This window comes from Erigeron canadensis, chromosome 1 (genome assembly GCF_010389155.1).
Source record: "Erigeron canadensis isolate Cc75 chromosome 1, C_canadensis_v1, whole genome shotgun sequence".
In the NCBI taxonomy this organism is placed as follows: domain Eukaryota; kingdom Viridiplantae; phylum Streptophyta; class Magnoliopsida; order Asterales; family Asteraceae; genus Erigeron; species Erigeron canadensis.
Window position 1 is genome coordinate 24,563,143 of NC_057761.1, and position 26,329 is coordinate 24,589,471.

Genomic DNA, 26,329 nt, shown 5'->3' on the forward strand with positions numbered 1-26,329 from the left:
GTTTAAAATGAATTATACCACTTTTTTTCTCTCCATATGTTCAAACATGAAACATGTTGCATAATTACATTTTGCAAGATGCCGTTTAAAAAAAAAAATTACATTTTGCAAGGTAGAGTATGTTGTATGTATGTTGCATTGTATCATAATTTTACATGATTGTCACATAGAAAAAAAAATGTTGTCTGCTTCTCCCATGATAGGCACGTAAACAAAGAGTGAGATGAGATAGGTTTGGACTTTGGATGGTCTTTGTAATAACCTGTCGTGTATATTGAAATCGTAAAACATTCTAGATGTTTGTAAGCCTAAAATTTAGTAGCCAATTTATTGGTGACCTATTAGTAAGGTCTTTGACCTTAGAGAAATTTACTGGATTATTAGGGGGGGTTCGAGAGTCTTGGGTTTCATCTGAGACATGCGTGGTGCGAGCTCTGAATACTTCCCAATTGAATGTCAATGTGGTGTCTTGAATGCTAACTACTAACTCGTTGTATAATAAAAAAACCTTAATTTTCGTTATTATATATATATATTGCCGGTAGAGCAGAGAAAAAAATAAACTTAACTTTTGATCTGGACCATTGAAATTAATAAACAAAATAATCTGAGCCTTTGAAATTAGGATTGCAGATATGGTAACTAATTAATTAATAAACTAAAAGTCAACTTTGACTATTATATATATGGTAACTCTTTTTATTATATTTAATATATACGTTTGTAATTATAGTAACTATTTAATACTGAGTATATAGTAATTATGTTCAAAATGACTTGTGTATTTTTACCATAACCATGATAATTATATATACTACATGGTAATTACTTTCAATTTAAGCAGATTTTATGTACGAACTAAACATTAACTTTTGATGTCTATCAACCTCGTACGATGTATGAATGAACTATATTTATTATATGATTGGTTTTATTTTAAGAGAAAGAAAATATAATTAAATAACTGATAGCTAAAACTTTTATTATATGAAAATAGACATTAACTTTAATATTAAATAATAAAAAATAATAATAAAAGAAGATGCATCTATGATATATATCCATAAGTTCCATCAAAACAATACATAATTTTATTATATGTATGTTATATATATCTAATAAGAAAAGATAAAGAGTAAAAGATAAATTATAAATTTAAAAAATAAAGAAAAAAGTGACCGAGAGAAAGAAGCGGGAAAAATTATCCCAAATTTTATTTTAAGAAAAGCTCTATAATATAGTTGACGGGTTAACTGGTTGATTTCAATTCAAATGGGCGTGTGTTATCGGATCAAACAAATTCGTGGGTCGAACTATCAAAAGATATTATATAATTTTTTGTATTTTTGGGTTAACGGGTTGACCTAATAACCCAAAAGATCAACCGACCCCGACAAAAAAAAATCAAATTGGTGGATTACCGAGTCAGATCTTACGACCCTATCCCAGTTTTTCGTATCGGTTTCAAGTTAAATTTTGTGTAAAGTCGAGTATTATAATCATAATATATATTACACCGACTCTATACATGTTATATAAAAGGTTTAAGACTTTATTTTAACATTATGCTCGATGTGATAATAAACTTTATTGTTAGATATAAGTCTCTTAAATTTACTTGGTAACCCGGTCACCGACCGAGTATTGATCTAAAAAATAAATGAAACTTTTAATCTTAACCATCTAAATTCATAAGCAAATTAATTTAGGCCCTTTTAACTAAAAGTCAAGTTTGACTATTTTAAATATGGTAACTCTTTTATTTCATTTGATATATGCTTTCGTAATTATAGTAGCTATTAAATAGATAGAACATGGTAATTATATACTACATGGTAATTACTTTCATATGACTTGCATGTCTAATGCACAATCCGATTTTTTATATGTATTTCAGTTAATCTATAATTAGAACATTAGAGCTGATATATAAATTAAATCTAGATGCATCATGATGTATTTTAACAAAATATATAAAACTTAAATATTGAGAACATAGATGCATAACTGGCTAACTGTACACTCAACAAATATATAATACTCGAGATTATAATTACTGTCAGTTGTCTATCAACACATAAAATAGTCGAGATTATAACCATTATTGTCTATAGACTACCTGAGTTATATATTTATAAAATCTAAAATGGCATAATTTACATATTTTTGTAGATATAAAGAATTATATATTTAGTTAAGTTATTTATAAATACGTTTTTAAGTTATAATGAGCTTTTCTATTTCAATAAGACTTTTATTAAGCTTAAATAAGTTAGAAACTTTTTTTATAAAGGATATAGTATACATAGGATGTTGTGTCAGGGTCAACTGGTTCGAATTGACGGGTTAAAAATACCTAACTTGAACTCCACCTGATATCACAATCAGGATAGAAATTTCAACCCAATTTTCTCAAATGGTTATTCCGAAACCATCCCATCGACACAGGATAATCGAGCGTCGGGTTAAATCGGTTGGTGGATTAATTTTAGTTTCAACATGTCATATGGCTTGATGGATTTGTAGGTTGACGGATTGATTTCAGGTCAAACAGGTAATGGATTCTTGGGTCTTATGGGTTTGGTGGGTTGACATATTAAAAGTTTATATAAGTTTAAAATATTTTTTGGTTGATGGGTCGACTTCTTAATTTGAAAGGTCAACCCGACACGAAATAATCAACTTGGCGGGCTAGAGAGTCAAAAATATGCAAGTCTAACCCGGTTTTTTTCGCATTAGTTTTGGATTAGATCGAGTATTGATAGCCTCAATGTGTTATAATAAATATATATATAACACTTATATATATAAGTGTTAAAAGGTTATCTTATTACGATACTCGATTTATACTAAACTTCATCTTTGTATACTACAGGGCTTATACTTTTCGTTCATTGTTTTTCTACCAATCTTATATCTGGTTTTGCGACGTTTCATGTTACGTCTTTTTTAATAAACATTGGATATATACACTTTTATTAATTCACTCTATCTTTATAGACGAACTTGAACATGTTTCAAGTACTTTAAACATACTTTCACTTTTGTTAATTTATTGGGATACTTGCACTTTCGTTAATTAATTGTTCTAACCCGGTCAACGACCGGGTATTGTTCTAGCTTTATATGCTTTGGAAACCATAAAACAGAACAATAGAGATGTCAAGGAGAATTTATTAACTCAACATGTACAAAATCAATGTCATTTTTCTGAAAAGAGAGTTAACCTTTTGCAACAAAGTGTCGGGCTAAATTGGCAAAGTCTGTAAGATTTGAGGGATTAGGAAAATAAATAAAGAAGAGTTAAGCAAAAGAAAAACCAAGAAACCGGTTACACTCCATCACTATCTATCTTTCTTCTTGTTTCAACCAACTCTCACCTTCATTCTTATTATGTTTAACAGGTACTCTTTCTCCTTGTATTTGATACTATTATGATATAATAATAATAATTATATTGTCTTTTTTCTTTTTTGCTTAATCATATTATCAATTATTCATATCAACACTTATAAGTGCTTAAGTTTGTTGATCAAATTCTGAAATAATTAGTTAAAGAGTTCCAGTTTTACCTCATACCCATTAATCATCATATGTTAATCTGACATGGGTCTGTTTCAGATTGTAGAAATTTCATCTAAAGTAGTAATTTTTTTTAATACTATTCATTCTGATCAACACTTTTTATATGAGAAAATGTATTTTTTGAGGCAAAACTTTGATATATTCATGTGTTAGAAACCAGTTTCTTTTTTTTGGACAATATATATATAATAATAGATCATGAGTTTGTGTTGTAGGACTAGTGTTGTATTTAATATTTTACTTGGCTATTCATATATTCTTGCAAGCAAAGCTATAGTGTTATGTTTCCAGTATTCCCAATAAAAATGATGGCTGGTCTGTTTTTCAAAATTATTTACTTGGTTTCTTTGGTACTTAGTAAGGTTGATTATATTGGGTGGCTATAGTTTAGAAGTTAATGTGTTTAAAGCATAAAATAGATGCCAATGACAGATGTTTTTTTTCCGGTTAAGGCCGTCACCCCTGGTTCATATATTAAAATAGAAAATAAAGTTCAGGCACTGTACCTGGATGATAGAATGACATAGTACAACGACTCGCAACATGCGACAACCACATAAGAGCGACATAAGTACATAACACTCTTAGATCCCACCTAAACATATAAACGGTACAAAAAATACATGAGATATATGAACCAAGTATAGCCACCCAAATATTTACAAAAGGGAAAATAGTCAATTTTGAAATACCAAGTATTGATCTATCTCACCAAACGGGCCGTTGCTAAATGGTATTGGGATGACAGTTTTAACTATGAGGTTGTGGGTTAGAGTAGCCAATGAGAGAATTGGTGTAAATAATAGTAGGTGATTGTAATACTGGCCTTTTTAAAAAGATTATGAATGTATTTGGTTCCGATGAGTAGAGCCCGGTTGTGTGTGACAAAAACTTCCTTTATTGATACCCTAAATGAGAAACTTGCTACATTATCTTTTCTGGAAAAGCTTTTATGTTGAATTGCATACTTGGTCATTGACATAATTGATTTGGTTATGAAGAATCTTTTTATCTTTTTTTTTTTTTTGTAGAAGAAGAATTGGGTACTTGAATTAAAGCAAATCATAATCTTAACTGTAAATCAATAATGAGTGCTTATTGTTTCTTATTTATCTATTTGTTCATCTAGTTTCTGTTGACTATTGAGTATTTCCTAATTATCTTTATTTGGCTGTGAATTTGTCCATGGCTGGTCAAGGCCATGATGGCTTCTGGTAGCATACCACCATCATCATCTAAGTTAAAATCAGTAGAAACTCCAGGGCATGGAGTCAAATCATACGATTTCTTGGCGGATTCTAAATGGTGGTTGTATCCGCAACCTATAGATAGTCCAACTTCGATGTGGGAATCATCTTGGGAAGCCGTAAAATCAGAAGAATATGCAAAAATTAAGAAAATTGAGGCAGGGACTGATGACACTTCACATAGAAAACTTCAAGATGATTATTTTCTTGCAACAGAAAATCCTGATAAGCTTCTCTCTGAAATGGATCCCCAGTTGATAGGCATCAACAAAACCGAACCATGGTGGCGGACAAGTGACGTGAATGACTTGGCTTCCTTTGTGTCTAGCAAGTCACTTGAAAAATGTGACAAATTTGACCCTCCACAGCCTCATACAAATAATTCAGGTCAACGGTTTGTTCCTGACAAAGGTCTTGCTTCCCTAGAATCGGTTTCTGATTGCACAGACTCGGTGCCAAGATCTACTGCCTCAGTAAGCATCGATGAAGCACCCTCGCTATGTGGTCTGCATAATCCGTTAAGGTAATACTATAATCTTGAGGTGTTTGGCTTTTGTGGGTTGGTACTAATTATCAAGTCTTTATTAATCAGTGTTTAGTGTTTACATAATCGGTTTCAACTTCTGATTAGCGGATAATGCAAAGTTCACATAAAAGTTTTGGGTTATCAGTTACATATACCAGTCACAAGAGAACTGATTAACGTTTATAAAGTTGCCAAATTGCTTTATCTTGATTATCTTTTGACAAATAGTCCTTCCCCTTTTATAGTTATTGACTTATTTCCTTTCTTGTTTGTTGAACGAGACAAGTGTACCAAATGTATCCAATTTGTCATGGTTAGTGTGTGTATCCAGCTTCCAAATCGTGCATTATATGCATCAAACTTTCAATTCATTGTTACATACACACAATAGCAAAGCATGACAAGTTCGATACATTTTGGTGCATTAATCTATTGATTTTTTAAAATCCCAGACTTACTAAATACTCAAGTATGTGATTATTATAACTGTAACAATAGAAGCACATCGGTTCCAGCTTCTAATCCCCGTTTTATCACAACCGGTTTTCTTTTTATAATGATTTTTGTATGATAACTTGACAACTCACATCCAAACACTATGTTCTGCAGCCCAATTTATTAAGCTGATACTCGGTTTTCAACTACTAAAACTCATGATTTCGTAACATGTATCCAAATACTATTTCTATAGCCCGTCTATGATATCTGATTCACACACTATCACTTTCATAATGCACATCCAAACACCCCGTATATCTCTGGAAATATGCACCCTACTTATGCACACACGTTGATCTAAAATCTAATTGACTATTTCTGAACAGCACCATAACACCCGATGACGCTGACAAACTGCTAGAACTCAGCAAAGCTGAGCTATTAGAAGCACTCTGCCATTCTCAAACGCGAGCAAGGGAGGCTGAAATAGCAGCAAAACAAGCATACAATGAAAAAGAACACGTGATCACCCACTTTCTCAAACAAGCATCACACCTTTTTGCTTACAAGCAATGGCTGCATATATTGCAATTAGAAACCGCTTGTTTCCACCTTAATAACAGCAAGCGTCAGCTCGTTTATACACGCTTTTCAGACTTTGTTCCCTGGGTCCCCACCAAAGATGTAAAAAGGGTTCGACGTAAGGCTGCCAATTCCGAACCTGAATCACTAAGAGACAAAATAAGCAGATCTCTTGGGAACTTTATTTTGGGTTTGACTCTTGTGGGTGCGGGTTTGTTACTTGGTTGGACCTTGGGTTGGTTATCTAGGTAAATTTCATATCTTTGTTTGTAAATTATTTGGTCTTCCAATTTGTTCAGGTTTCATCTGGTTAGATGTGTTAAAAGTTATCAAGGCTGTTGAAGTTGCAACTGTGTATTTGTATTTGATAAGTAATTTTGTTACACTTATTTATTGTTTTTCACTGTCCAATACACCTACGACCATTTCAATTTCACAAACCATTTGCATTACTTTCCATAAAAACACTAATCTGATTAGTTGATTTTTACAATTTCAATCAGCAGAAACACGTCTACACAATATTGGCAAATCGTATATACTGGTACTTAGCCCATAGTCAACTATCTTGACAATAAGGCGTAGATTGTCACGGACGATCTTGACCCCAGGTGCCTGCTATTGTCCATTCCACAAAGATGACTCTGAATTATTATAATCTAACCATCATTTTAGTTATTGAAGTTGTTCTAACATACACAAAATATCTTCTTCATGTCACTACCACCACCATCCAACCGTCGCTGTTTTTATTGTGCGTATACGGTTCTTGAAACCACGAAGGATTACATAGTATAACAAAAACAAAAGTAGGCATAACAAAAACAAAACTAGAGATGTAGACAGTTCGAGATGTATTTAAAAACATTATTAGAATCCAAAACTTTCAACTTCAATTTCTCTCCCAGAATTCAATATTGTTGATAATGACATATTTATGGTTTTGCTGTCGTATCATACCATCCATAGCTTTGATGGTGATTGTGATCGACTACCTTCTCAAAAGTTATAAAAGCTTCATTTTTTTAAAGGGTCCAAACAAAAAACTCTTAAATGAAGAAAACCGGCTAAAACATGAAATCAAATAAAAAACTCTTAAATTAAGATGCTTTTTATTCGGTTTTCGATTTGTTTTAATTTTTGTGAGTAAGCTCAAGTTTGGGTTGAGCTTAGCTGTTTTAAAAATAACTTATATTTTAACTATTTATTATTATGTCATATATAACTAGCTGAATTTAGTTATAAAAGTACATAAAAATATATGTAACTTTTATATCAATCTATCATAACATATAACATATATATATCGGGAAAATGATTTATGATGTTAACATCATCTTTGTTGGATGATGTTGCTCTCACAAACTCACTTAAATCAATTTCTATACATGTCAAAAAGCCCCCCATGATTTTAATGGTTTGTGAGAGCAACATTATCCAACCAAAATAATGTTAACATCATCCAAGTTATCCCAATATATATATAACACTATCTAGTATGTTATGTTATATAATTTTGCAAATATGTTAACAAGAGGCTCGTTCTTGAAGCCTTCAAAGCTCGAGCTTGTTTAAGTTTGGCTTGAATCGAGTTTTGATCGAGTCGGGCTAGAGTAATATGGATTATTTACAACCCTAGTTGTAATTTGACAATTTGTAAATCCCATTTTGGTCAACTTTTAAAAATTGAAGTCAAATGGGCCTAAAACGGTCTATGGCATGTTGCGGCCCATCATCTGATAGAGGGTTGAAACTTGAAAGTTGAAAGCGGTAATCTTTTTTTTCTTTTGTGTGTGTGTGTGTGTGCATTCTCTGGGGGAGGAGTTTTTTTTTTTTTACTTACATCCATCCCCTGCTTCAAGAAGTCATCTACTTCTTCAAAGAAACTGGTAAAAGTAAGTATATATCTATATATATATGGATATATGGATGCCGGTATATATATATATATCTATATATTCAAGATTTGCCCTTTAGTTAATTAATATTTACTATCTATATTGTGTAATTTGCAGTTTTTGTTATTAGTATCTGAAGAAATGGATTCTGATGCCCAAAAAGCTACTTCATCTTCATGGGAGTTCAGCTGGTGAGTCTTTGTCTTTCTTTCTTTTTTATTTTTTATTTTTTTTAATAGCTTTACAAGGCTCTACATATGATTTTATCTTTCTGTATTTTTTTTTTTTAACAGTTGTGCTATAATTTCTTTATTAAAAGGTATCCAAAACCTTTTGCTTTATATCTTTCATCATTTTGTTTTCATTTAGGTTAGTGCTTAAAGTTAGGCTCTTGTTTTTTGGTCACCAATAATTTTAGCCACTTGACTATTTTTTTATCACTTTTAAATGGAGCTATTATTATAAAATGGGTAAATGTAGAGGGTCCCTACGAAAGTCGTAAATTCGAGCCTTTGGTTCTGTTGTATATGGCATAACTAGTATTCCCATGGTCGTTTCCTAGACATTTTCTCTGAGCATCCCTAAGATGTTTATCTAGCGAGGTTCGAACACGTATATGTACAGGGACTTTCAGGACGACTTATCGCTAGGCCGCCTGGTATGGCTAAGTGGAACTTTTGTATGTGAATATGAACCTCTGCAAATATCTGTGTATCTATCTCATGAAAGTTGTGACCTTTTTTGTTATTATTAACTTTTTTTATAAATTCTATTTGCTCAGTAGCATGTTACAATGAATTGCTGATACTTGACTAGGGTCCATAGGTAGATTTGCCATTTTATCATTGTTAAGGGAATGCATAACTTTAGTCAACAGTCAAACACATTCGTTAGCCATGAGTCCGTATAACACTCTTGTCTTCCATTAGAAGAAAAGTTTGTTCATGTAAAAAGGATGTGTTCCATAAATCATGTGGATTTAGATAGGGGACCCAAAATGTAGATACCGTGATATAACAAAACTAAAGAATTAGAAGGGACTAAGGGCGTGTTTGGTAGGAGGAAATGAAGGTAAAGAAATGGAAATGATTTAATTTCCAATTTTGGTACACAAGAGAATTGATGATGCGGAGAAATGCAATTTTCTCGGAGAAATTTGTTCTTTGTATTTTTATTTCCACTCTTTTTGTGGGGAAATGAGTTTTATTAACAAACATTTCTCCGTGTATTATTACTGAGAAATTGAGATGGCATTTAAAAAACAAGGTATAAAAGACAAAGTCACGTGGTTTGCACATTCTACACATATCAAAAAGCTCTGATCCAAGTTCTCTCTCACTTTCTATTAATTAAAATTCACCTCTAGTATACTTTCAATCTCCGACATAATCTGCCCGTCCCTTTCATTGATCATAGTATGATATTCTGTCATCTCCCTTCCTCACCTTGCTTCAGGTTCTACACTTATGTGTTGGGATTTTGGTTTTATTTTGATTTGAGATTTACATAGCTTTTTTTTATTAGTTTCTTGGTCCATGAATTAATTAGATTCACCCATTTCCATTTTGATTCGGATTTAAAATGCAATGTTAATTATGATACGAATTGCAACAATCTTTATTATACAAATTGCGCAGTATCAATTTGGGATGTATCACTCTTGTATTAATTGATGTTCAGCTTTCTGGCAACATATGAGTTGGGTAGTTTCTGTTATGAATGTTCAAGTTTTTTCAAGAAAAAAGGGATATTTGTGCTATGAATTTGATGTTGATCGAATCAATTTATTAGTATAAGAAGCTTCAGTGAAAAAGTTGAAGAAAAAACAAGCTTTTGTAAAACTTTGCCTTTTCATTTCTCTAATTATACCAAACACAAGAAATGATTTTTGTTTATTTCTCTGGTAATTTCTCTATTAGTACCAAACAAAGGAATTCATTAAATTTCTCACTTAATTTCATTTCTCTCAATTTCATTTCTTTGTTTCATTTTATTTCTCTAAATTTCTCTCTACCAAACGTGTCCTAAGGGTAAGAAAAATGAAGAATTTGAAATCTGATTCAAGATAATATAAGATTTTTTCTGCAGTGATTTAGAAGTAGATTACAAGTCTGACGAAAAAGCTCACATAGTATGCTCAACACTTGCTGTTGACAAGGAGGTATGTAGTATGTTTTACTGATTTTACGATATTTCTGAACAGTCCATAGCATCTGTGTATTGTTAACACTTATCAGCTTTCTTTTTTCAGCTTCAGCCCGATAAAGTCAAGCGGCTAATGTCCGTCTCTGATGGAAAACTTTTGGTGTGAGTTTTCACTTCTTTAGAAAGCTACAAAGTCTAAGATATAATAAAAAATTCTGCACATAATTTTGTTGTAAATGCAATTTTGTAAAACAGCAATTGAGTGTGTTAAAAATTCTGGAGTATTAAGTATATAATTGGCCCGTTAGTAATAAGCACATACGTATGTAATTGGCACTTTAGTAATAAGCACATACATATGTAATTGGCACTTTAGTAAGTCACACGAACACCCTATTGGCTATTAAAGTTAGCACTGACCATACACCTTATTAACATTTCTTGAATATTCTATTAAAGGCATTTTGAAGCTGTTGAAGCAAGATTTCTCCGGGCATCATATAGTGCCTTTGTGGATGTACTAACACTAGCTACAAAGACAATTGAACAATTTGGCGAGGGCATGGAGCTACAGCCTCAAAACATATAATTTTATTCCTAGTTTTTCTTTTCTTTTTGTTGGTTTTATATCCTATGTAAACCTCGGTGAAACCATTTGTAGGATTTCAGTTTGTTTTTTTTTTTTTTGTTGTAGCATAATGTTCAATTTTTTCTGGAAATACATATGTTGCATGGATCTGTGATTTCAGATAATCTGATTAACCATTATCAAGGAACTTGCTTTGATCATCTTTGCCAAAGTGAACGTTTATATGTTTGTTATGGGACTTCCGTTTTAAATGAGAATTTGTTATGAAATTCATTCTTCTAACTGTAAGTTTGCTTAAGGTAATTGTGGTTTTGATTACAGGAAATGATTAATCCTCCTAACCAATTACAAGTAGTTTTTATTTGTTGTAATGAAACTACTCATTTTAAAGGTAAAATTAACCAGTTTATATAATTTTGTTTCTCGTTACATGTTAGTTTATGTTCGTTTTCATTAGTTTGTATTCAATTGAAGTATTGAACAATCAAAAAAGGACTAACTTGGTTATATGTTAAAGCTATTTGTCTCGGTCACAGATACAAATAAATGTTTTATTGCACTTGATTATTTATCTACTTTTGGTGATCCAATATCACATTTTATCCACAACGTAACCCTATGTGTTTTTTTTTAAGGTAAATTTCGTTTGAAACTTACAGCAAGAGGCTTATCATACGTTGTCTTAACTAGGTCCGTGTTAGAGAGTTTCATCAAAATAGAAATGTCTATTTCAAATATCCAATAGAAAAAAAGAAAAAAAAATATAACCCTAATTATACATTGATCAAAATGTAACTTTAGTTATACGCAGAGAGCAATAAGAAAAAAAAATTCATACGAGGACAACATTTAATTATTATATCTATACCACATATTAAAAAAAAAACACTACTCTTGTTAAAAGTTACATGGGAAAATGTCTAAAATGTCTTCCCTTGTCTAGATCATGTAATTTTTGCACCTAGCACCTTTTAAAGTATTCTCACATATACCATCTCATTAACATTAACGATTTAATTTACACTATAATCCTTTATCAACTCTTTAAATCAATTACTTTTATATCAATTATCTACACCACTCGACGTCGCTTTCACCACCAACATCCCCCCCTCACACCGTCACTACCACGACCACCGCCGTATTGCGAGATTACGATGCTAGTTTACTATAAACTTTATAAGATATTGACCTCCAAAGCTAACAATGATCGCCTTTATGCGTGGGTTTACGGGGCACGGGTTGTTATCCGGTTCGGCCAACATATTAAGATCCGACAGATTGTCTGCAGCCAATATTAGAGGTGTTTCGGTCGTAGTCCATAGGACTAAACCTATTAGAAATAGAACCCCAAAAAGGGTCTCTTGTATTTTTACATGGGTAGAGCGAGTGCCCTTTAGAGAGCTTTTCGTCTCCTTGAAAGCTGGAAGTTCTCCAAAAGTATGAAAAGCTGGAGGACTTTGTACCATTGGATTCTGTTCAATAGCCCAAGGACTTGGAGCGTATCTTTTGTTGTTTCTCCTGCTTGAATAGTCTGTAATGATTATAGTAAAACCAACTTACCCTTTTTATTTTGTTACAGTCTCGTACCAAATAACATCTCTATGTATGTACGTATTTTAGTTTGCCCTTTACTATTTACTCGAATTTTGTTCTACAAATTTTAAGTCTCCATTCTTGTGTGTATTTACTGACCTGTTTAGTTTTATTGCATTATGAATAATTAATTATCTTTTGATACCGTTTATGACACATAATTTTTCCCTTTAGAGCTATTATTATGGCACATTTGCAAGTTTTCATGCCTAAACCGCTTGTATGCGTGTCCAAAGGAGAACCCACTGATTCAATTACCTATAACTCATCCTCAACAATCACATTGCAGTCAATCCTCATATATATGGTGGACAACAAAAGGTAACTAACCTCCAAGATTGAGCGATACAATGGTCCCGTCAATTCTATAATAGGAAACAATTCATATGGAGTTCACGGTAACTTGAGCCGAGTGTTATGTCGCTACTTAAGAACTCAAATTAACCTATCAGACTAAGTGGAAGCAACCAAATAAGTACACGCTCCTGATTGAGGAATGACAACAGCGTAATTGTTAAAGATCATTTTTACGTAATACAAAGAAGTGGTAGCTTCGCCTTTGGACATGTGTATCAGCGTACATCATACGGGTATTAGGAGTACATCATACGGGTACATCATACGGGTATTAGGAGTAGTATAAAGATATAAAGAACGAGTGACATACTAGTTCTATTTCCAAAAAGCACTAATAATCTTCGAAATAAACGAAAAGGATGTTGCAAAGACTTTTGGTCAACCCATTGTTATCTTGAGACTCCTCTACGCCTCAAGACGCGCCTTCATACCAATAGCGAATCAAGAAGGTTAGATCACATATTTCACCTATATTGGTTTATCCGCAATAGGTAAGTTTTCTGAAAAGCTGTAAACAATAACTTTTTGTTAATCAAGATGTTAACACAAACCGGATTCAAATAACTTGACCCGGCAATTTGGATAATCCGATAAAACTTAAAAGGTGACACATCATAATTTTATCGAACAAGATTGTTTTAATTAATTAAACAATTAATCATATTAATTCTCAATCTAACAAGATCAACTTGCATATAAAATTTACCTCATTACCAAAAGTCATGATTAAATATAAACTAAAGTTCCAAAGTATAGGAAACCTAAAAAGGAGTATTGGTATTCCCGTGGTCGTTTCCTAAAATCTTTATGATTATCCTTAAGATATTTTACATATTGAGTTTCAAACACATTTATTTGAGGACCCCTTACCAATACGCCTTTGAGATGGTTAAGTGCAAATTTATATGTGAATATGACCCCTTGTAAATATGTGTATAGTCCATGGCTTAATAACATGGTGATACTTTGGTGGTAGGATAAGGCCTAGTGACCATAAAGTCATGGGTTCAAAACCCACACAGGGGGCTTTCTCATATTTATTGAGTTTTCTTCTGAATTGGTATATTAACATTATTGCCTAGTGGGGATATGATCGGATGGTATCCTGTTAGCACGGTGATAGTCCAGTGGTCCGTCAATGATCCAAATTTGCCGTTAGAAAAAAGAAAAAAAAAAAATATATATATATATATATGTGTGCGCGCGCGCGCATATCCTATATACACTACAAGGTATATATATTTGTTAAGTCTTTCATATTTATCTCATGAAAGTTGTGACCTTTTTTCTTTTGTTTTTATTATCGTTTTTAATAAATTTCCCAACCCAAATATTTTGTTCAATCAGTAGCATGTTACAAGGAAAATTGACGATATTTGACTAGGGTCCATAGGATTTGCCATTTTATCATTGCTAATGAAAAATACAGCAAGACTTTAGTCAACAGTCAAACACATTCGCTAGCCATGAGTCCGTATTAACACTCATGTCTTCCATAAGAAGAAAAGTTTGTTGTTCATGTAAAAAGGATGTGTTCCATAAATCCTGTGAATTAGATAGGGGGCCCAAATTATTGATACCATTATATATAACAAAACTAAAGAATTAGAACGAGAAAAATAAAAGAATTTGAAATTTGTATTCAAGGTAATATGAGATTTTGTCTCACGAAAAACTCATTGTTCATGTAGTATACTCCACACTTACTGTTGACAAGGAGGTATGTTTTACTGATATTTGGACCATTTGCAATACTTCTAAACAATGGATAGTGTCTGCGTATTGTTAACAATTATTATTTTTCTTTTTTCTGCTTCAGCCAGATAAAGTCGAGCGGGTAATGTCTATCTCTGATGGAAAATTTTTAGCTTGACTCTTCCCTCCTTTGGAAAGTTACATGGTCTAAACTAAAAAAAAAAGAAGAATTGTGCACATAATTTGGTTAGTGGTCTTAGATACTGGGAGCATCCAAAGTTCATGTTTTAGAACATCAACAGAGTATGTCAAACTCTGTTGTTTGAGTTTTTTTATTTTGGTAGGGAAAAGAAAGAAATAAAAGGGATGTTTTAATTTATTTTTTTTGTCTTCTTCGGTGTTTTTGAAGGAATGAAGTGAAGTGAAGTGAAAAATTTTAAAGAATTTAACATGAAAATCAATCATCCTATTTTTGTGATGATTTAGAAAAAAGTAGTGAACCTCATCATATTCAGTCATTTTTTTTCTTAGGGTTCATGTCTTTCTTTTTAAATCATCTCAGAAGTGAGAAGATTGATTTTTAAACTAAATTCTTTATAATCTTTCATTCATTTTATTTTATTTCCTTCCTTCATAGGAGTTGAGGAAGACAAAAAAGTTTAAACATTCCTTAGATTCCTAACTTTACTTAAAAAAAAAACTCATGAACGGGTTTTTTTATATGAGAAAATCATAGATAATGAAAATGTAATAGACAATGAAAATAATGGGGAAAGTGAATGGTATTAAGAAAGAGTATACTCTATTGTTTGATATAAACACGGAATGAACATAAAAAAATTAGAAAAATATAAATAGAAACAACAAAAATAATAATAAAGGTTTTTTACAAGTTAATTACTTTATCATTTAACAAACAATTAATATTAATAGATAAAACTAGAGACGGTACCAGAAAAAAAATCTCAAATAGGGTAAAATTAAAAATACCATGAAAATAAAGGGGTCAAAATGTTAAAAATCTTTAAGAAAATTTTAAAAATCCATAAAATATGTAAAAATACATGACAAAATCTAAATTTTGAGAGGGTATTAATCGGTTTGCCCCGATTGTTGTACCACCATTGGATAAAACTCATCAAAACTTTAAAATAACACAAGCAGAATTGAGAGAATGAAATAATTCTCCTTTCTCCTCTCCCATTTCCATTTTCTTGTTCAACGAAACAAGAAAAGTCATTCGCATTTCCTTCATCTCTTTTTAGTACCTCCAACCAAACGTCCCATAGTGTTAATAACAAACTCAAGAATAGAGCTGATCTACATTTAAGTTTGGAGTATTAGGGGGTGTTTGGGACTGCTAATGTAAAAATGTTGATCTACATACAAAGCAGGACTGAATAAGTAATTTTGGAATTACCTACCTGCTGATCTACTCAGCAAATATCATTTAAACACTCCCGAGCCTTTAACAGATTGAGGGTGCGGGAGCATAATACTTAATACAAATGACTCCCCACGGTTTTTCATGCTGGACAATCCCCCACTTCAGCGGTTTCTTTCTTTCCAAGTACAGACGACTTCATATGTATTATGTACGAGTATATTTCTACTTTAGAACAATAAGCACGTAAGTATATAATTGGCGCTATAGTAACTAGTAGCCACCCTCAATGCCCTCTTAAAGTTAGTACAGACCGTACACCTTACTAACAGTTCTTGGATATTCTATTAAAGGCACTTTGAAGCAGTTGAAGCAAGATTTCTTCGGGCATCATATAACGCCTTTGTAGATGTCCTAACAATTGAACAATTTGGTAAGGACTTGGAGCTGCAGCCTTAAAACGCGCATAGTTTTATTCCTATTCGTTCTTTTTCTTTTTTTTTGTTACTTTAATGTCCTATGTAAACCTCAGTTGTTGAAACCATTCGTAGGATTTGAGTTTGTTGTAGCATAATGTTGTTTGGATCTGTCATTTCTGGTAATCTAATTAACCATCATCAAGGCACTTGCTTTGGTCGGCTTTCCCAAAGTTAAATTGATTATTTTAACTGAGTTTGCATAAAGTAATTGTGGTTCTGATTACAAAATCTGGTTTAGATTGTACTGTATTAAAAAGGTAAATTAACTTGGTTATACTACTCTGTTCCAAAAAAACCCTTGGTTATACTCCTTATTTTGAAGTCACCTTTTAACTCGTCAAATTTGACTTATTATATTTAACACTAAACTTAACTTGTCTTTAACTTTTAATACACTGACAAACATGAATAAATAAAAAAAACTTTTAATTAAATAAATAACCATTTGAACATATTATTACTTTGTTTAGAGTAATAACTATTTTGGACATCCTGGAACGTGAATTTAAATGATTATGTTGTTCGTTATATGTTAGTTTGCTTTACTGCACTTGATTATCTATCTACTTTTGGTGATCCAATATCACATTTTATCCACAATGTTAAACCATAGGCTAAACAGTGGAAAAAAAAAAAAACAAAAAACTCCATTTCTTCCGGTACAAATTGTAAATCATATATGTCGAAGCATAAACTTTACGAGCTACTGACATCTGCAGATAATGATAAAGACTGATATATAATGATCACAGTTTGAAAGCCAATGTTCAAATTTACAGCGGTAAAGCATATGAGCAGTAAGAAGACAGTCTTAACTGCTGCTTAATCAAAAAGAAAATAAGCACATGGCTAATCACAAAGAAGCTTTTGGGGCATTCTGCACCGGCTGATAAATGAGATTCAGTATTCATCCAAAAAAGTGTAGAGTGTGTCATCTTTCTTAGACTTGCGTTTACTAAGCAATGCTTTAAGCAAACGTTTACTTTTGCTTGGTATCTGGTCTGTGTCTTTGTATGTGTCTCGAGCAGTGGGCATACGCATTGAAGCTGATTTTCGGGACTCTGAAAGCTACATATGAACCATTGTTTCAAATAGATTAGTCTCAGAAAAAACTGGGGTTTCAGGATTCTTTTCAGGAAAAAGATTAGTGACAGGATAAATCCGTGATATAGAGCATTATGACAGACTGTAAAAAATTCAATTGACCTTATATGTATATTATGCGCATTACCCTTTGTCGGCCAATTGAGTTTGGAGTTGTCGGCCTACTGGGATTGGGAGTAGTGGGTCGTGAATTTGATCTCGAGTTGGGGGTGGTTGGCCTACTTGACAGTGACCCCGTACGCAAAAGAGAAAATCTCCGTGGTGATACCGATCTTTTCTCTGAATCATCATCCACATAACATCAGCTATAACCTATGGTAAGTATTATCAATTATGCAAAATAAAAGAAGGTAAAATGAATGCATTCACACCTAAATCTTTTCTGGTCACTGCACCAGTGAAAGCAAACGATCCAGGTTGTTGGGAAGCTCGTGGAGAAGGAGATGGGGATCGCCCTTTTCTACAGATATAATCAATTTAATCCTCAAGATTAGACATACAATTTGAAAGCATTACCATGAACAAAATAAAATGAACATTAACCTGAACGAAGATGGCGGGGTTTCTTTGATTGTAGCCCGAACAGCTGTTAATAGAAACAGGGACATAACTCCATAAGCGCATACAAGGTTGTCAAAAATCAAGCAGAATACATTCTTAGTCAAAAATAAGGTATAGATTAGACATGACAAGTCGTCCAAGTAGTAATGGGTCAGGCTGGAATGGGTCAGGCTGGGTTGGAAATTCTAGAACTATTTAATTAATTAATAATGTGTTAAATATGATTACATAGAGTACATTTATAATCTAAATATCAAGAATCTAAGTTTTTCATGAAATATGAAGTGATACGTGTTAAAAGCACACTTTGGGCGACTTTCAATCCATTTGACCAGGTAAAATATTTGAGTTGACCCATTTGAGATAAAATATAGCCAAAATCGACTGATTAACGAGGAAACAATATTGAAATTGTCACCTCCAACTTAAATATCGGCGTGTTTCTTCTCATTCATGCAAGGATTCAAAGCATCTCAACATATATCGGGTTTATTATTTTAAGAAGATTGGACATTATTAAAGGTGAGAAATGAATGAATTAATTTTACCATTCTTAAATTCATGCCAGTTATCTTCATCCTCCAAACTACATCCTTGGTACTTTGATTTAGTTCGAATACCACCTTGGATTGTCTCTCCGACTGAACATTAAGTTCATTAGTAGTCAATAGTTAATTTTCAAAGACTATAAAGAATAGAAAATAGCAAAATGTGCATTAAATTAAACGTATATCTGTTGAGAAAATGATGTTTCCCTTACCAGGCAAGATATATCTTTTATGATGCTTGGGAGTATTTATCAATGAGGACTGCTGAGCGAGACCTTCGTGATCAAAACATCCCTGACATATACTTAATCTCTGAAATACCACATCAAAAGAACAGGTTTAATATAATAAAAATCAAAGTCCTTATGAAAATCGATAGTCATATTCACAAATATGTCATTTTTTAACAGCAAATTCCTAACTACCCCTATATCCAGATTCACCAAGTTTTGCCCCTAAGGAGCCTCGAACCTACATCTACCCCAAGAGAGGATAAACCCCCCGCCACAAATGTCACTTTTGAATTGTGACTTGAGTATATCCTGAACATTATTAGTGCATCTGATTATTATAACTTGAGTATCATATATTGGTTACTGAATACCAAAAAGCACATCCAAACACCTACTAAATGATGACGAAATGCTAAAGTACCTGTTGTATACATGATACTCGAAGCTCTGTTTCTGAAACTTCATTCACTTTTTCTCCTAATAGGTCATTAACTTTACACGAAACTGCCCCCAAATGATCAACTGTGTTGACAAGAGCTTTGACAGCATAATCTTTTAACGTCTCGACCACTCTGCAAACGGACAAAAAGGTAACTTGAGGTTCAATATTGTTCTTTATATTTTAGATCAATCACTTTTATCAACCAAATACTCACAATTGTTTTTGGTCATCATTAGTGTAAGATAATTCAAAGTATTCAGCAGCCGCATACAATTGTTTTCTCAGATTTTTCAAATCCTGAAACAAATTCATACAACAAGATGACAATTATGTAAGAGACATAAATTTACAATAGAAATGATCATGAAGATGGTAAAGTTGCCTTGAGACTGTCGGAAAATAGCAAGCTTTGCTGCATTGCAATCTCATCATAGTTAGTTGACGAGGTTAGCGTCTCCATTGAAAGAAAACAGTCTGGACTTCCTGAAAAGATTGAAAGTGATAAGATATTTGGCAAACAAATTCAGAAATACAAAAACTATTAGATGATCGTTTACTTGTGTTCTTAGCAAGGATTAGTCGTTAAGATCGTGTTCTAGTCTATAGATTATGTATCAAAGATTGAACAATTACAATTGTAATATATAGCAGGACTTGTTTAGCAACTCTAAATAAAACTGTCAATGAAAATTCTCTAAGCAAAAGATATTTTTAAGACATGAGCATTAAGAACAAAATTGGACAAATAAAAGACAGCATACGTAAGATCCTTAACATAATCAAAAGTTTGCATTTATCCCTAAAACAAACCTCATTGGATTCTTGTAAAAGCAAAAAGACAAAACTTTGTTCTCATAAAGTCATAACATCTTTAACTGTGCTATGAAATGAACACTCAACAATTTTTCAAAATTACCAAATTTTTCAGTAAAGCAACAAAAGTAAACCATTAAAATTTGTAACATTATAGTCCAAGCATACCATTATATTGGAATTTACATAAAAACTTACAGCAGAAAAAAGCAAAACACTTTAAGGAGTAAAACTTATAACATTTTCACTGTTTCAAATAACAAAACAAAAACACCAAACCAAGAACAGAATATTAAAGCAATGCCCATTAAAGTTCTTACATAAAGATTTGAAATTTGTCAAAAATATAAGTATTTTAAGCTCCAAAACAAAAACCCAGCAGTAAAACACCAAAATTCAAACATTTAATCAATACCCATTACAATTCTTGCATAAAGATTTTAACTTTTTCAAAAAAAAATTATGTTTTCACAACACCCAAAGAAACCCAAGAATAAAATACAGTAAAGATTAAAAAATTTGTCTGACCTGATAATTGGGATTAGAACTGGCAACAATGTCTCTTGTATATATAACCTTCTGTCACACTTTATCAATAATAATATTATAATGGAATTCAAAAATATACAGTATATATAGAAAAGGGTACATTTAGTAAAGAATAATGTGGTGTTTTCTAAAAAAAGGTTTGACTAAACCAGTAGAAAAAAGACAAGAATTATATGGCTGGTGTATGTGGAATTCAAGAAATCTTGAAAAAATGGAAGGTTTTTTTGTTTTTAATAATTTAAGTTTTGAGAGAGAGAAGTGGGAACAAAAAGAAGAAAAGAAGGTGGTTAATGGAAGACTAGATGATAGCATTGAGGGAAGCACGTTTGTTTGTTTAATTTTAAAGTATTATGTCAATATGTCATACTCCGTATGTTACACAAAAGTCCACTATCCATTATTTATTTATTTTATCGACTATAAACCTTAATGGGGTTGCATTATATTTGGTTGGTTAACTTGGTTTATGTTATTACCGGTATAATGTCGTGATGGTCGTATTGGTGACGGTATAATATTTGGTACGAATATTGATAGTGGAAACGATGCTGAACGTCGTAAATAATTAATATAAAAATAATTAATTTAAATAGTTAATGCAGATATATTATAAAAAATAAAAAAATGATATTATAATTTAATCATTAATGTTTATAAAAATATTTTAGGGAGTATTATGTGAAAATATCACATACTTACATAGTATATATGGGGTGGGGGGACTCTTAAGTAATTAGCCTAAAAATTTTCTTCTAACTATAAGATGATGACAAGTGGTATAAACAAAATATGAGATTAATAAAGATAATTGTTGTAATCCAAATGTCATTATTTTTAAACTAATTTTTATTAAAGAAAAAAAAAAAGTTTTCTCTACTGTATTGTTTAGTTTAATTAACCGTGGAAAGCAAAGGAGAGAAAAGTGAAAATCATAAAATCCATTCTTAAGATTTAAATTAAGTGTGGAAAAAAAAAAAGTGGAGAGAATAAAATTCATTCTTAAGTTACTAAGTGTGAAAAAGAAATGAGTGGAGAGGATAAGAGGGAAAGTGTATTTGTTTTTGCTTCAAGATTTTTCCTTTTATTTTTTAAGTGATTAGGAAGAAAAACTTCTCATCCCTTTCATTTTCCTTTCCACTAAGTAAACTTAACAATAAACCTTCAAAAATATCGGTATGTAGATTAAAATCAAAAGATCGCTTTTGTTGGACATTCTGAACCCGATCATCTTTGTTTACTTGTATATCTCGCACTACATCATCATATAAAATAAATTTATGTTTATCTAAATAAAAAATTTTAATCTTAATCTTATCTTAATATTAATCTTAATCTTAATATATATTAAAAGGCAACTGACCTAAACTCAATTAACTAATCATGACTCTCAATTTTATAAAATTAATTAAATCAACACATGTCTAAACTAATATGCACTTTTGGTTTTCCATCACCAATTTACACTTTAACCCTATTTAAAATTTGTTAATTTACATCTTTTAGTTTTTCATCACCAATTTACACTTTAAGCCAGTTTAAAAATTATTAGTTTACACTTTTTGATTTTGCATCACATTATACACTTTCATTCAATTTAAAAATAACTAATATACACTATTTAGTTTTCCATAACCAATTTACACTTTAACCTAATTTAAAAATAATTAATAATTTATTGCATAATGTCTAATATAATAACAAAATAATGTCTACATAAACACGAGAAGGTATAAACTCTAAATCTCTTGTCTATTTGTAATCAAACTAATTGTAATATCGTTGTTATTAGTAATTGTAATCGGACTATAATTAGGCTAATCATTATTGTTATCAGTAATTGGAATCAAACTATAGTTATAATTATTTTTCTTATATATACCGAACCTTACAAATAAAATCACAACACAAAAATCATTGAAAACCCACGAACCAACTACTACTTTTATTGTTCTTAAAAACCATGACTCAAGAAAATAAAATTACTTTTTTATAAGACATCAATGAAAACTCGGTCAATTGTGTAATCAAGGTTAAGATATTGCTTATTTGGAAGAGTTTGTATAAATGAAACTCTGTTACACCATTCAGCTTTTATATGATTTAACATTCAGTATTTATATTAAATATCTCAATTCATTTTTAAGTACATTTTTACATTTTAACATATAAGTATCTTTTTTTTTCATATAGTAATTCTTATATTAATGATGTTATAAAACCTGTGTGTATGACATGTGTCTAAAATATACTCGTAGTTTTTATTAAAGTTTATTTCTCATTGGTTTACAAACTGATCATTGTTCAAGACTTTCTATTCAATAGATTGACATGTATAATGAGTGAAAACAAAATTGAAAACTATATGGTAATGTTAATTTCAAGCAAATATCAATTATTTTAGTCAAAAAAATAAAATAAAATAAAAATAGAAAAGATAAAAGTCGAACACACAAACCAATAACCTCCTTTTATCTACAAGGGGGCCATCATCTTAAAGAAAATTAGGTATCGCCGTATCGTTCATGTAAAATGTCTACTGTCTAGCACCTCTTTATGTACAGTTTTTTTCTTTCCGTATCATGATATTTACAATTACAATGTTTATCTCTTGTATAGATCTTTTTGTCTGTTTGAAGTAAATTTTATAAGAATGTGAGGGATTCAGAGTAAACTTATTAAAATCTAAAAAGCAAGTATTAATATTGACAACTTTAAAGATGACTACTAGTAATCCCTGCAATATATATTTTGACCAAGTTTAATATACGAAGCTAAAGTTGTAGGAAATCTATGATGACTTAGAAAGAAAAAAGAAGAAAAGATATAAGTGTATTAAACATTTAACGTGATGACTTACTAATACTAAAGTTATTATTTTGTTTAATTTACCATTTATAAAAGGGAAGTGATATTCGTAACACCAAACTTGATTGATTAATTTATCACAATTGTACAAATATTACAACATACTATATAAACAACTAATATATAGTTATATAACTAATACATAGTTATGATAAATTAATTATCAGTACTAATATCACTTCTGATTACAAAAGTACGTTATGAATATGAATTAACTGTTGAGAAAAAGTGATGTTGATTAATAATGATGAAAGGTGTAGTGTGGGGATAAGAAATGATTAGAATGGGAGGCGTGGTTTTGGTTTTATTTAGAAACTTAGGAAGAGTAGTTATTATTGAAAATAAATACAAGTTGAGGGGCCCTTTTGTTTAATTCAATTTAATACATTAAAAACTTTGACCCTAGGAAACAATAAAGCCGTCATTCTCGCCTAAATTTGCAATGTTAAAAAAACAAATAAATTTAATTTAAAACTATTGTTATACCTGGTCATTAGCCGAGGATAACAATCAGACATATAATTTAATACGGGTCATTAATTTTAATATATCAACCATTACAATCGATCAAAAAAACTCATCATTAAGCAATACAACATAAGAGGAAAGTTATTTTGAGAACTATAAAAAAAAAAAACGCGAGAACCAATCTGGGCCACACATCTCATCTCCTTTTTTCTCTCTCATCACTTTCATCCAAATTTTTCAAAACGTTTTATCTCACAAACCGTGCATCGTTAGACGAAAAAAAACCATGGGTAGTCTTAAAATTTCGTTCTCTTTCATTGGAGATGCGACTTGATATACTTTTGACAAACTTTTAAATTTCGAAATTTTTTTTTTTTTCGAATTTTTTTTTTACCTGCACATGTGTAGGATGTGTATGATGTATACCCTACACATGTCTTGCACATGTGTAGGACGTCCTACACATGTGTAGGATTATCGCTAAAAAAAAATTAAAAAAAAAAATCGAAATTTAAAAGTTTGTCAAAAGTATATCAAGTCGCATCTCTAATGAAAGAGCACGAAATTTTAAGACTACCCATGCTTTTTTTTTCGTTTAACGATGTACGGTTTGTGAGATAAAACCATTTGAATGAATTGGGTGAAAATGAGGAGAGAGAAAATTAAATATCATCAAGATCAAAATCAATGGCCAGGATTGATTCTCGCTTTTTTTTTTTTATGGTTCTCAAAATCTTAAAATACAAAACTTTGATGGCGAAATAATAATTGCAACCTTTTTTAGAAGATAAAAACTTTGACGATGAAAAAAAAAGACTAAAATTGTAGTACCATGAATCCTCAGAAATAAAACTTGAATGGTAAAATACAAAAAACTTGAAAAAAGTTAATAGTTAAGTGTGAAACATTAAAATATTATTAGTCTAAAAGTAATGATATAAATCAAAATAAAAATTAAAAATACAAAGAAGGGAAGTGACATCTATACTACACACCGATTAAGAAATGAAAAAAAGAAAAAAAAGAAAAACTAAGTAGGCTAGCTGCTGAGTCAGCAGCCAACCAAGCTGCTTCACTATTCACGCGAAAAGTTTTTATAAATGATTATTAATAAATATATATGGAATATATTCAGTTAGAAGTTTTTCAAAAAAAAAAAAGAAATTTTAAGCTGTATTACCTACAAACTTTTATAAAGTTTTTTTTTATAACGTTTTGATTAATTCGGATAACATACATAGTAAAAAATCGATTTTTTACTGAATCAATATGTAGTCATGTAGATAGTGCCTAACAAGGTGCCTTATACCCTCGTCCAAAACTAGTCCTTGGACTCATGCTCCATTGAACATCATAGGGTTGGATTAGTCATTGGACTTGTCCTTCCCCATTCGTCCCCAGGGATGAATGTTTAAACAATTTTTTATTTTTATTTTTTTAGTTTTTGTGAGTGTATAATTAATAAAAGGTGAGTCTAAGACTAGTTCTGGGTATAAGGTTGGATTTAAAAAGATTAGTCATTGAATGAGTTTTTTGTTGATGTGGTGTTGATTAGGATTAGTTCTTTTGAGAACAAGAGGCAGCTCCTAATTGCCTATATCTTTTTGTGTATGTAGCATTGTAATGATTTTTAATGAAGTTATCAATTTGTCCCCAAATAAATTTATGTTTCCTTTACAAAGTTAACAAGAAAAACTAATCCATTGTCTTTAAAGTGGTCATCTGTTGGTAGAAAAGGTATCTAAACATACTTTCTTAGTCCAAATTAACCAAGGTATCAAATATCTGGACGACTTTGAGAAATCATCCTGAGAATTAGCTTATATGATACTCCGCAAAATAGGAGCTCTCAAACGATAAGAAAACACTTCATGGAAACGTACATCACTTTAAGTGACTCACTTATCATCAATTTTGTCATACCAACTTCACTTTATCAATTTTAAAATTGATTTTTAATTGACACATTAATACTAACAATAACTCATCACTTTTGATATGAAAACGTATAACCTTTTTATGGACTTTAAGTGAAGCCTTAAGGTCTTCATTTAACATTTTCTAAAAGTTAAAACACTCATTATCTACTTCACTAATGGGTGATTGGCTTTGTGAGATTAGGGATCCGTATTATTTTTCATTACTTTACATTTGTTCATTACTAGTGTTGTACCCGCGCGATACGGCAGGGAATAAGAAAAAAACGCCGGTGGTTTGTGGGCCGG

At 31.2% G+C, this 26,329-nt stretch overlaps 3 protein-coding genes across 4 annotated transcripts; 2 read left to right on the forward strand and 1 right to left on the reverse strand.

Annotated features, from left to right (window-relative positions):
- Positions 1 to 3,336: 3,336 nt before the first annotated feature.
- LOC122610252 lies at positions 3,337 to 6,767 on the forward strand. Its single transcript, XM_043783248.1, has 3 exons — positions 3,337 to 3,404; positions 4,784 to 5,355; positions 6,183 to 6,767. The coding sequence occupies exons 2-3, from the start codon at positions 4,787 to 4,789 to the stop codon at positions 6,628 to 6,630; spliced, it is 1,017 nt and encodes a 338-aa protein (XP_043639183.1). The 5' UTR covers positions 3,337 to 3,404; positions 4,784 to 4,786; the 3' UTR covers positions 6,631 to 6,767.
- Positions 6,768 to 8,166: 1,399 nt separating this feature from the next.
- Positions 8,167 to 11,212, forward strand: LOC122585191. 2 transcript variants are annotated; one of them, XM_043757303.1, is made up of 5 exons: positions 8,167 to 8,273; positions 8,394 to 8,467; positions 10,365 to 10,437; positions 10,528 to 10,583; positions 10,881 to 11,212. In XM_043757303.1, the coding sequence occupies exons 2-5, from the start codon at positions 8,418 to 8,420 to the stop codon at positions 11,008 to 11,010; spliced, it is 309 nt and encodes a 102-aa protein (XP_043613238.1). In that variant the 5' UTR covers positions 8,167 to 8,273; positions 8,394 to 8,417; the 3' UTR covers positions 11,011 to 11,212. The 2 variants fall into 2 exon arrangements, with proteins under 2 accessions (XP_043613238.1, XP_043613237.1); XM_043757302.1 differs by lacking the exon at positions 8,167 to 8,273 and having other exon boundaries at positions 10,352 to 10,437.
- A 6,029-nt stretch (positions 11,213 to 17,241) lies between these two features.
- On the reverse strand, positions 17,242 to 20,904 carry LOC122585178 (protein ABIL2-like). Its single transcript, XM_043757288.1, has 10 exons — positions 20,751 to 20,904; positions 19,792 to 19,892; positions 19,624 to 19,706; positions 19,389 to 19,539; positions 18,947 to 19,046; positions 18,735 to 18,827; positions 18,169 to 18,211; positions 17,997 to 18,085; positions 17,753 to 17,904; positions 17,242 to 17,589 (listed from the first exon to the last, which is right to left on the reverse strand). Exons 2-10 carry the CDS (start codon positions 19,867 to 19,869, stop codon positions 17,422 to 17,424), a joined length of 957 nt encoding a protein of 318 aa, XP_043613223.1. The 5' UTR covers positions 19,870 to 19,892; positions 20,751 to 20,904; the 3' UTR covers positions 17,242 to 17,421.
- Between the last annotated feature and the right edge of the window lie 5,425 nt (positions 20,905 to 26,329).

Coding starts and splice junctions, on each gene's coding strand:
- LOC122610252 (XM_043783248.1), top strand. CDS start 4,787: ATGATGGCTTCTGGTAGCATACCACCATCATCATCTAAGTTAAAATCA. Junction 5,356..6,182: donor GGTCTGCATAATCCGTTAAG/GTAATACTATAA, acceptor ATTTCTGAACAG/CACCATAACACCCGATGACG.
- LOC122585191 (XM_043757302.1), top strand. CDS start 8,428: ATGCCCAAAAAGCTACTTCATCTTCATGGGAGTTCAGCTG. Junction 8,468..10,351: donor TCTTCATGGGAGTTCAGCTG/GTGAGTCTTTGT, acceptor AGATAATATAAG/ATTTTTTCTGCAGTGATTTA. Junction 10,438..10,527: donor CACTTGCTGTTGACAAGGAG/GTATGTAGTATG, acceptor TTCTTTTTTCAG/CTTCAGCCCGATAAAGTCAA.
- LOC122585178 (XM_043757288.1), bottom strand. CDS start 19,869: ATGGAGACGCTAACCTCGTCAACTAACTATGATGAGATTGCAATGCAG. Junction 18,212..18,734: donor CTGGCATGAATTTAAGAATG/GTAAAATTAATT, acceptor TTCTATTAACAG/CTGTTCGGGCTACAATCAAA. Junction 18,086..18,168: donor ACCCCGCCATCTTCGTTCAG/GTTAATGTTCAT, acceptor TTATATCTGTAG/AAAAGGGCGATCCCCATCTC.